We start from the raw sequence: 12,383 nt of genomic DNA on the forward strand, positions 1-12,383 counted from the left end.
CGTCGCAGCCTCCGCTGTCGCTGCTGCCGGTGTTCATGGGGACTGCCTTCGCGCCGTCCAGTCGAGGCCCCGCCTTTGTCTGCGGAGCTGAGACCAGACCTGCTGCACTTGGCGCCGCACTTGGCGCCCACCTCTCCACCTCTTCCAGGGAACGGGATGGCGATGCTGACTCGGCTAGCGTGGGGCCCGAACTGTGCTCCGTGTGTTCCCCCACAGGGACGGCAGTGACTCGAGGACTTGTCCCTGCCTCCCCTTCTGCTGCAGGAGCGCTGCCTTCAGCTCCTGGTGTTGTTCCCTGTGCAGGTTTCCACTGGAAGCTGAGAGCGAAGGGAAGCATCCAAAGTGGAAGCACCTTGAATCCTCTGCATTGCTTTGTGAAACCAGTGGGAATAATCAGGCTGGTCATTGTTGGGTTCTCTTTAAAACCCTGAGCGTCTCGGAGAACATCCTGCTCCTCGTGCCTTTCAATGTACCAGGAGAAGAAAAGACTGAGGAAGAAAGGGAGAACGGGCGAGAGACAATGAGGAAGCGATGGAGACGTGATGCTGAAAGAGAACGACAAGCCAACAAAGGGAGAACTATGGCAGGCGAGACGTTGATGTACGGCGTGTGTGCTTTCACAAAGGCTTGACTGGCAGGATGAGGTCAGCTTCCTGCAGCCGAGGCCGGCGCTGCCGTCACCGTGGAGTCGCTGCTGTACAGCTCGTCCTCACGCTGCACAGCGACTGTTACACAACCTTGTCACAGCAGCTCAGTCCCAAAGCATCCATGTTGGAATTCATCCTGACACCAACAATCACAGTTTACACGTAGAACTGCAGTAAATGATCACCAATCATCTCGTGATCCTCCAGAAAAATACTGCGTTAGTCCCCAAGGAGCCTGAGTAGAGTTACAGTGACGCAGGTACTTTATGCCGTCGTTTCCATGGTGACGCAGGTACTTTATCAGATGTACGGTCATCGTAGTGCAAAGCAACTCTCTGGGAGTTTGGTTTATGAACATAACATCATCAAACCGCTTTCTGAGGAAGATGGATGGATGGATGGATGGATGGATGGATGGATGGATGGATGAGGGGGTGGGTGGATGGATGGATGGACGAGTGGGTGGGTGGATGGATGGATGGATGGATGGATGGATGGATGGATGGATGGATGGATGGATGGATGGATGGATGGATGAGGGGGTGGGTGGATGGATGGATGGATGGATGGATGGATGAGGGGGTGGGTGGATGGATGGATGGACGAGTGGGTGGGTGGATGGAAGAGTGGGTGGATGGAATAATAATAATAATAATAATAATAATAATAATAATAATAATAATAATAATAATAATAATAATAATTATAATAATTATAACTTTATTCATATAGCACTTTTAAGAACAGTTGTTGCACAAAGTGCTTTACAGTAAAAACAAAGTCAGTGTATACAAGCAATCATTATTATTACGTATAAATCTGAAAACGTCTCCACCTCTCTCTCAGAAGACCTTTTATAATTTTATTTTATAGTTTTATAATCCAGTGTGACTCAGCATCAATTGTGTTTTCATGACTTCTTCTCTGTTGGATGTGGATGTGTGAGGTACTTCTGTGTCAGTGTTAGAGCACCACCACAGGCTGGTAAAGGAACTGCTTCACATGGAAACACGTTTCCATGTGTGAAAGACAGGAACAACAACAGGAAAGTTTCCATCTTCTCGTGGTTCATTCTGAAAGGCTAAACATGGATTTTAAAGCTGATTGGCAGCATTTAACCTCCACTGTTGACCTGTGAGCTTCAGGCAAACCTCCAGCTTCAGATTGCAGACTGCACCGTCAGGTTAAGACTGGAAGCTTTGATAACAGCTTCTGGCATTAGCAGGGGACACAAATCACCTCGAATAGTGTTTTAGTTGCAGGGGAGGCGGGATGGTTCAGTCTGGTCTCAGTGCAGCAGCAGGAGCACAACTTCCCACCGCCGCCATCACCCCCCCAGACAAACGACGAGCAGGAGCGACTGAGAGGAACTCACCATTGTCTGTGGACACCATGAACGTGTTGGGAGTGGTGTCTCTTCCCCCTCCTCCATTTTCAAAGGCGCCGTATCCCTCGCTCTCCTGGAGCTGCCAGTTCAGACCGAAGAGGTGCATCGCTGCAGGGTGGGGGGGGGGGCAAGAAATCAAGACGATTGAGTAAACGTGACAAAATTAAATACATGAAGACACCATCACATAATTACTTAAACATGTCATTAATTCTATAAAATAGCAATTCATTTCATGTAAAAGTGTGTGTGTGTGTGTGTGTGTGTGTGTGTGTGTGGGGGGGGGGGGGGGGTCAATCTGATTGAATTGCCTCTTTGTGTCTGGGTGTTTGCAGTGAGGAGATGCTCATTGTGCTGGATGAACAATGACCTGCAGCACAAAGAGAAGAGCTTCTCTCCACTCGGCTGAGGGGGAGTCACTTTCTACACACTATGCAGGTGATGGAGTCAATGGCAGTTATAGATCCCACACACATGCATGATATTTATACGCGGCATTAAAGCCACAACTTTTGTGAAACAGAGTCCTGCACATGGGCAATGTTGGTTAAAAGTGAAACTTTATCACCGGGGAGTACACCATCGTCTGCATACAAGGACACAGCAGATCCTCGGCAGGCCGACATGATGAAGAGCGACGTCGAAAAGGACCCTGGAGGTTTACTGACAGAAACACGACACCTAGTGGCCTGACAGGCAAACTACAGTGTTTGAACCTGGTTAATCTTTGTTCAGCACTCGTTAGCAAGATGTTGCAGTTGTGAGCAGAACAAAGGCCAAGCGATGCTTCCAGCACTTTGTTCTTGTGTAAACAGGAGCCTCGCCACTGAAGAGGTTCATTTCACCATCACAAAGTGGGACTGCAGGCTTGAAGGGTGAAGGTTGCTTCGTGAGCTTGGAGACTTCAGTTGATTTCACTGCGATGCGAGTTACAGAAGACAGTTCCATTCATCGTCATGTGTCGACCCCTACATTCTAACTCCGAACTTCAATCTGAAGTGTCAGACTTTGTCTCCACCTTAGTCCTCGTTCAGTCTGCAGGGACATGAGACCCAATTCAGATATTTGACTCACAGTGACTCGTCTCCTCCTGTTGTGTTTCCATGTTAAAGCTCCATTCTCATGTTTTCCCTCCAGACCAGGGCCTCCATCCTATGTGGTTCCACTTCTGATACATCGACTGATTGGTCATTGACGTGGGACTGGCGTCACTGATAAGCACAGGAGGAAGTGGCTCCGCCAGAATAAAAGCTGTGCTCTTTTTTCTTTCCTCCTCATGTTGTCTAGGTTCTGTCGCTCGTATTTAACAACCTCTGGAAAATGAATCTACACACTGACCAGGGTTGCCAGATATGGCAGGTATCCCCCAATCAGGGAGCCAAACTCTCTTACCTTTTAACTTTGTTTATTTCCTGGATTTGTGTGTTTATGTTGTGTTCTTTATTACACATCTAATAGTTTAGTGGGTTTTAACATGGTTCCCACACAGGCTGAGGTTTGGGCTGGTTTTCATTGAGGTGTGAGTTTTACCTTGTTTGGGCTGAAACACTAAGTCACATCTGGCAACCCTGGAGCTGACTGGCATCATGAGGAAATAGCGTGCTCTCTCTGACTTCACATCATCTTCTGAGCTCTGGGGCCTGAAAACATCCGGTCTGATCACGTTCACACGGCAGGGCGCGGTGTGGGCGGAGCCTGAGTCCTGAGCTCAGAGAAAGTCATCATGGTGGGAGACTCCAGCATTCATAAGATGTTGACAATGAGCCTCAACATTACTTGATACATGTTTTGTTGGAAGAGGGGGTCGTCTGGCTCGCGTCCTAAGCTGGTTTTGTCCTTAATGGCATTTTTTTTCTTTATTCTAGTTTTACTTTCATACTTTAAGTAGTTTTAGACTTCTATTTGAGTAAAAAGCTTGAGGTGATACCTTTCTGTTTTTATTGTTTTTGAACCCCAGTAGCTAGACGTTTACTTGACTAATCAATATGACTATCTGACACCTCTGTGGATTCCATCAACCAGTGGGAGTAATCTGAAACCATAAAAAAGTGCTTCAGCTCTTTCTGCCGTCCCTGTTCAGCATCAGAACGTCACCACAGTGCAGACGTGCAGCATCTGGAAACATCAGGTTTAAACCGGTGGACACATTGGAGCATGAAGCAGCTGTAACGTAGAGAACATGTTGGCCTCTTCAGGCTCTCTGTTTTGACCTTGGTAAAGATTCCACACCACCAAGCGGCAATCGTCCAAACAGCTGAGCAACTACTGAACACACAGATATTTAACACGTTTAGAAATGTAATGGGAGTATGAAGGAGCTCATAACGTGGTCAGTAAAGTTTACGACAATCTTCCCATTAAAGTTTGATATGATCACGTCGTTATGATGAAGTTTTGCATATAATGGTTTTCTTACAGGCTGAAGCATCCAGGATTTAGAGCTGACTGTTTGTTTGCACAACTTCAGCTCCAAAGAGCTCTGCCCAAAGAGAAAGCTGTAAAAAAAACAAAAAACAAAAGGCCACACCACCTCCAGCGTGTCTGAAAATCCCAGCATTCAATCAACTGATGTGAAGTCTTTCACCGAACTGGTGCTTTATTAGATGGAATTTAAATGGAAGCTTCAACCTTCTAACCTTTACAAGTTATCTGAGTCATGGTGCGGGATGATAATATCTTTAACTTCTGCTTTGGGGCACCAGCTAAAATCTGGCCAATAGAGGGCGCCAGACCCCCCCAGCACAACATATATATAAAAAATAACACGTTAATTTAATTAATTGATTAGAAACGTTTAACTCGTAATTTTTTTTTACGTAATAAACGCAGTTTTCTTCACTTCTGTTTTTTTTTTATTAAACTTTTTACTCCCTGACCGGAGCCGCCTCATGAGCAGCGTCTCTGGGCGCAGCACCATGACTCCAGAGCAGCATAGTACCCAGTGGAATAATATTAAGGCAGAAAGATCCACTTTAAAAAGTTCTCTGACGCTGATGAGAAAGTGAAAGTCATTAGCTTTAATTTGAAAAGCTGAATTTAACGACCACAGAAGTAATTCTGCAGCTAAACAGCAGGTTGCCATGTTGGCTGACCAGGAGACTCCAAACTGTTAAAGCTGGAGGAAATACTGATAAAATATTAATTTATCCTCTTTCTCTCTTTCCCTGGCTCTCCTCTATACTGTGTGTGTGTGTGTGTGTGTGTGTGTGTGTGTGTGTGTGTGTGTGTGTGTGTGTGTGTGTGTGTGTGTGTGTGTGTGTGTGTGTGTGTGTGTGTGTGTGTGTGTGTGTGTGTGTATTACAGTATATTATTGCCACTTTGTTCATGTAATAAGTTAAAACTTTGTTTCTAGAAATATTCAAATTTTGAAAGTGGTGGAGCTGCACTCTAACATACCCCAGAATGATGTTAGATGTTTATTAATGAATTTATTTATTATTTTGTTGATGTTAGACTGAAACAGTTTCATGCAAAGCTAAAAGGAGGTATTAAAAATAGTCTTGTGGTGGTTTTCCCTCAATAAATATCCAGTACAAGCTTCAGTCTTCAGTAGAAAAACAATGCGATGAATTGCAATTAATTACAGAAAATTGTACAATTAATTAGTAAATGTGTTTTAATTGATTGACAGCACACACACACACACACACACACACACACACACACACACACACACACACACACACACACACACACACACACACACACATATAAAAAACTACATCGATTAAACTAATATTTCATGTCCTAATTTACATCCAACGGCGCACAATGAGGTGGTTTGGAGGCAGACATAAAGAACTGGCTCCACAGAAGAGGGAGATTCAAATAAAACACACAAGACCCCAATTATTTTCCATTTGACAACGGAGATGTTAAATGTGAGAGGAAGCTGACGTCCCGTGACGCGACACGACCCGGCCGCCATGTGACCTGTTTGTGTTTGGCAGAGATCCAGAGGAGTGTGGCGTCCGGCCGGGTCGTGACGTTACAGCCAGTCGAGTTAAGGACCAATTACTGATTCAACTTGGGAACGTTTAGTGAGAGAAACCCCCGCCATGCCCAACACACACACAATTATCCTACACACACACCCACAACTCTCTGCCTCATTAAATTAGAGTCCTGCTGTGCTCGCCCGTTACCCACAAGCCTCGGCGGTGAGGACGGGAGCAAAGGGTCATGGGAGAGTGCTGGCTAATCGACAGGAGCCGCTGGTCTGTTTCTCTGTGATAAAGTCAGAGGATTAATGACCATGGCAACAGTCACACAAGACTGACTTCCACCAACACAACCTTTTTAGGAAATGTAGGAGTTAAGACAACATAATATATATATATATATATATATATATATATATATATATATATATATATATATACACATTGAGGTCTGGAGTTGGGTAGAAAGCCTGATTCTTGTTCAGGTGTTCTTTCAATCCAACATCAACACGGAGGTTGATTTATCCAATTTATTCAGTTGGTTCCACCTCAAACACCAAACTGAGTAACGAGACAGCAGAATGATGAACAAACTCGTTTTTAACTTCACAATTAACATCACGTCTTATATTCGCCTTGATGCGACAATTTTCCTTGAAAACATCCTTGAAAAAAAATGACTTGTATAAGTAAGTCCCTAAGGTTGCTTTGAAAGAAGTATCATATAAGTCATATTAAAGTGTACTGCTTAGTTAATTAACGGATCGATCAGCAAGAGGAAACTTTTCCCAAACAACTCAGCGACTCTTTGTGCGTACACCACTATAATCACTGATCACATCTTTTTATTGAAAAACAAAGCTTTGGAAAGAAGGGTGGAATGACAGGTCCTGGAAGCGCGCAGGTCCTGGAAGCTTACAGGTCTTGGAAGCGTGCAGGTCATTGAAGCATACAGGTCATTGAAGCGTACAGGTCCTGGAAGCGTGCCGGTCATTAAAGGTTACAGGTCCTGGAAGCGTGCAGGTCATTGAAGGTTACAGGTCCTGGAAGCGTGCAGGTCATTGAAGCTTACAGGTCCTGGAAGCATACAGGTCATTGAAGGTTACAGGTCTTGGAAGCGTGCCGGTCATTGAAGCATACAGGTCATTAAAGGTTACAGGTCCTAGAAGTGTGCAGGTCCTGGAAGCGTATAGGTCATTGAAGCATACAGGTCATTGAAGGTTACAGGTCTTGGAAGTGTGCAGGTCCTGGAAGCGTACAGGTCCGGTACAGAGTCAACGGTGTCCACTGGAGAGCCTGTCGGGGGGTGATGAGGGCGAGTGGGGCAGTGCTTCCTCTAAAGCCCCAGTCACCTCCACTGTGTTTGGGGCCTGGAGCTCCAGGTTGTTCACCCTGCAGCAGGACACCAGACGGTCCGTCTCCCACCTGCAGACTCATCTCCAGCAGACACCAGCCCGACGAGGGTGCTGTGGTCTGGAGACCCTCCATCAAGGCCAAAGGAGAACAAAGAAACATCCAGATGAACCTGGAACCTGGAACCTTCAACAACGCTGCACCACAGTCCCTCTCCGGCTCTGGCAGAGCGACCCCTGCAGGCGGGTTTGAGTAGACTTCCAGTCGACTCTTGAAGTTTGTGGAAATTTCTGTGGATTGGTAAAGTGGGAATAGAAAGGCTGACCAAAGCTGGGCCTCAGGCGGGGGGGTGGGGGGGGGGGTGGAGTCCAAACCCCATCACAAGTGGAGTCTGCAGGCGTCTCCTTCACTGAAGTGGAAATTGCTTTTTTCCTGAGACGTTCAGCCCAAAACCAGCCCTCAGGCAGGTTTGAACAGAGTCCGAGCCTCCAGCACCAGGCACAGTTTTACAAGTGGAAATGATGGTTACCTTGAAATGTTTAGTAAAGAGAGAGAAAAGCTGGCCGGCAGGCCGAGAGAAACAAGGTCCGAGCTCCACAGAGCAAACCGCCATCAGTGGAAATCACTTTCCTTGAAATATTGAGTGAAATCCAGTTTGAGGAAAACAAACTGTTTCCAGCTCCGCTCACTGTTCTGCTCCCATCCCCCATTCCTGTCAACAACAGGAGGCTTTCCAGGTACTTGGAGGGAACAATGATGGACATTAAAGTAAATTCTCTTTGTCTGTCTGAGACAAACACTGGAGACCTACTAACGAAACAAACAGACGAATCATGTTTCTATTCCACTTTATCCAGCCCAGACTTATCTGACGTAAACTAAAGTTTACAATGATCGACATACAACAATGCACCGCGTTCATGAGGTCCCTCATGCCTTCATCCTCCTCATACAGGAGTTTGAATGTGCGTTTGAAGTGATTTTAATTCGATCTAAAAACAGGAAAGAGACCAAGCAAATAAGACTCACTATTATCTACACATTCATCTCAGCTGTGCTTGACTTTACAGGTTTTTGAACCTACATCTCGTGTCTACTCTATTGAGCACAGAGACACAGAAGCATGCAGATGTCTGAAGACAGTAAAAACAACCGATATCACATTAAATCAGATTACATGAAGCTTTGCATCAGTCACACTGGACCTTTACCTCTCCAAGCTGAACATTAGTTCTGAAGCAGGTTTGGTTTCCCACGGCGTTTTCACACCAATGAAACCAACTTCATTCTCACTTATTTTAAAGCAGTTTTGGTCAGAAAATGAAGATGGAGTCATCCTCTGTAGTAGAAACGTCCTGAACCACAAAAGAGGTGGTGGGAGGAAGGACATGAAGAGATTCATTAAAAGTCAGCAGCCCCCCCCCCCGGGTGGACAGAGACACTTCCAGCAGGCTAATGGCTGGGCTGAGCGGCGCCGAGTCCTGGAGCGGCGCTGCATTCGTTCCATACAGGTCTCTGCTTTATGGGCCGCAGCCGGGCTCAATGAGTCACAGAGGAAGGTTTCCTGTGTGTGTGTGTGTGTGTGTGTGTGTGTGTGTGTGTGTGTGTGTGTGTGTGTGTGTGTCTGTGTGTCTCTGCCAACACAATCTTGCCTGTTTGCATAATAAAGTCAATGAGCAAAGGAGAAAAAGCCTCTGACAGCAGCTCCAAGTCGTCCTTTGACATGAGCAGACCTGTTGCTCCAGGTTGGTGCTTCAGCAGCAGATATTCCATCTCTACGCTCCTGAGCTCGGAGGACGCCAACACACACTTCAGCATCACACACCAACAGGATCTTTACAAAATATGACAAAAGGGAATTTCTGGCACTACATAAAACACACAGATGCAATCAAATCCATATGTTGGTTGATTTCTGACACATCCAGGAATCTAATGTCATCACAGCCCCAACCTAAAACTACTCATTACTACAATTTCCCTTTCAAATACATGAAATGGCATTTAAAAGGTTAAAACCATGAAAATAATTCAATGTTTGGTATTTTTGGAAAATAATAATTGAAAGAAATGAAGATAACGAATCAAGAATAAAGAACCTTTGCACAAGGACCAAGAGATGAAAACAAGTTCAAAACTAAAACCTCTCTGCTCGGTATTCTTCTGTGTCTGATTTAACTGATTCAACAGCAGCCGTGCACTAATACGCTTTAACATTTTCTCTCTTTACGTTAAAACACCTCAAATATGCAATTTTCTCAAAGATCCAGCCAAATGTAACCTCAACACACACACACACACACACACACACACACACACACACACACACACACACACACACACACACACACACACACACACATAGTATGATTGACACGTACACATTTCCAAGAAAAACATAGCCTCAAACAGACATGGATCATATGTTGTCTGGTATGTTATTATGTCAGTATTGTTGAGGCCAGGGTGTGTGTGTGTGTGTGTGTGTGTGTGTGTGTGTGTGTGTGTGTGTGTGTGTGTGTGTGTGTGTGTGTGTAGGTGGGGCTTAGCCAAAAGTCCATTGCTCTGGTTTTTGGTGGGAATCAATGACCTTTAGAAACATCGGACTCCCCCGTCTCTTCCTCCTTTTTTAAAAGTGAAGGAGAAATGTAGTTTCTGCTCCCGGCGTCAGGAGACGGTGTGGAGGAGAAGCAGGAGCGGCGGACGCTGCCCGGGCTTCTTCACCACTGCAGCTGGAACCTGAAGTTCTGCTGGGATTTTACAGCCGGCGCTGATTTGTTTTCTTTCTCATCACGCTCAAGTTTCACATTGAGGTTTTAACCAAAGCAGTGTCACTCAGAACAAACAGCCTTGGAGAGGCAGCGTCGTCCAGTCACCCACCGTCCAGTCACCCGCCGTCCAGTCACCCGCCGTCCAGCCACCCGCCGTCCAGTCACCCGTCGTCCAGCCACCCGCCGTCCAGCCACCCGCCGTCCAGCCACCCGTCGTCCAGCCACCCGCCGTCCAGCCACCCGTCGTCCAGCCACCCGCCGTCCAGTCACCCGCCGTCCAGTCACCCGCCGTCCAGTCACCCGCCGTCCAGCCACCCGCCGTCCAGCCACCCGTCGTCCAGCCACCCGCCGTCCAGTCACCCGCCGTCCAGTCACCCGCCGTCCAGTCAGCCGCCGTCCAGTCACCCGCCGTCCAGTCACCCGCCGTCCAGTCACCCGCCGTCCAGCCACCCTCCGTCCAGCCACCCGTCGTCCAGCCACCCGCCGTCCAGCCACCCGTCGCCCAGCCACCCGTCGCCCAGCCACCCGTCGCCCAGCCACCCGCCGTCCAGCCACCCGCCGTCCAGCCACCCGTCGCCCAGCCACCCGTCGCCCAGCCACCCGTCGCCCAGCCACCCGCCGCCCAGCCACCCGCCGTCCAGCCACCCGTCGTCCAGCCACCCGCCGTCCAGCCACCCGTCGTCCAGCCACCCGCCGTCCAGCCACCCGTCGCCCAGCCACCCGCCGTCCAGCCACACGTCGTCCACAAACCCGCCGTCCAGACTCTGTTAGCCAGACTCTGTTAGCCAGACGCTGTTAGCCAGATGCTGCTAGCCAGATGCTGTTAGCATCCGCAGTAACCCTCACAGTGAGGTACTGTATGTACTTCCTCTATACTTTTACAAGTAGAACCATTAGCGTGCGACCTCCACAGTGGCAGAGCGACAGTAAAACCCAGACGAGCAGCGTGCCTACAGTTCCTCACTACACTGTCCAGTGAGAGCATGTTTGCAGCAGCAGCTTGCTGTACGGCTGTACGGCTGTACGGCTGTACGGCTGTACGGCTGTACGGCTGTACGGCTGTACGGTGAGGACGAGAGACGCCCAGGGACAAGAACCGTTGATGGGCTCAGAGCTCTGAGCAGTGGAGACGTGGGACGTAGAGAACCAGACCGCAGGAGAGGCGGGGAATTAACAACGTCCAAATGAATAATGTCACCGTGAGCAGGACCAGACACACACACACACACACACACACACACACACACACACACACACACACACACACACACACACACACACACACACACACACACACACACACACACACACACACACACACACGAGGAGACTGGAGATGCTCGTAGAGTCAAACAGCAGCAAGAAGGAACTTCAACAACATTCTTGTTGTTGAAGTTCCAACTTTTTGTTCAGGTTAGTTCAAAGGTCATCGAAAAGTAGTCTAGAGTTAGCTGTAGGGAATGAATGGTTGTGTGTGTGTGTGTGTGTGTGTGTGTGTGTGTGTGTGTGTGTGTGTGTGTGTGTGTGTGTGTGTGTGTGTGTTCTTACCTATGCAGTAGCAGAGCAGCACAGACAGCAGCACAGACAGCCCTACAGCGCTGAGAGCCGTACACCTGGAAAACAAAGATGTTGACGCGTGTTGGTCTGTTTATGACTGGAACTGCTGCAGTGTTCACATGAAGCCTGGTCAAAGCTGCTGAAGATGCCACACACAGTGACGTGTGTGTGTGTGTGTGTGTGTGTGTGTGTGTGTGTGTGCGTGTGTGCGTGCGTGCGTGCGTGCGTGCGTGCGTGCGTGCGTGTGTGTGTGTGTGTGTGTGTGTGTGTGTGTGTGTGAGGTTTAATACCGCAGCTTTACACACACTGACTCTTCTGAAAAGTGTGATGCTTCATTAGATCAGCTGAACTCTTGAGCAGACACAGTCCTGGTGGAATCTGACTGAACCAACAGTTTGGTTGTAGGAGAGATTCCCTCCATGTTGCTCCAGATCACTTCTATTAGCACGGCGCTGGATGCGGCTCACTATCGACTGATAACCAATCATAACTCAGGCTCTGGTCGTCACGTGGCGGGGAGCAACACGACCCAGCCCAGGTATCGGCGTCGCCGTGCTGGAAGCTCGACACCGTCTGGGCTTAGTCCCATAACGGCGCTCTGGCTGCTGAGGGAATGGCTCTTCACCCTGGGGGGTCATCCTGGGGGTCATGGACACATGAGAACTCCCTCAGTGGAGGGGGATCAGGCCGCGACAGCGAGCTGGCAGCCGGCTGCTGCTCTCACGGA

General features: G+C 48.1%; 1 protein-coding gene across 2 annotated transcripts in view; it reads right to left on the minus strand.

The window, feature by feature from the left end:
• tenm3 (teneurin transmembrane protein 3) overlaps positions 1-12,383 on the minus strand; it is a gene marked incomplete at its 5' end in the record, with an annotated part of 291,642 nt that overhangs the window by 127,157 nt on the left and 152,102 nt on the right. For both annotated transcript variants that reach the window (XM_080464332.1, XM_080464333.1), the window contains 2 exons: positions 2,023-2,142; positions 11,648-11,712. In XM_080464332.1, coding sequence (XP_080320458.1) covers positions 2,023-2,142; positions 11,648-11,712 — 185 coding nt within the window. The remainder of the gene's footprint in view (positions 1-2,022; positions 2,143-11,647; positions 11,713-12,383) is intronic.

Source organism: Lipophrys pholis (genome assembly GCF_963383615.2).
Source record: "Lipophrys pholis genome assembly, chromosome: 5".
NCBI lineage: Eukaryota > Metazoa > Chordata > Actinopteri > Blenniiformes > Blenniidae > Lipophrys > Lipophrys pholis.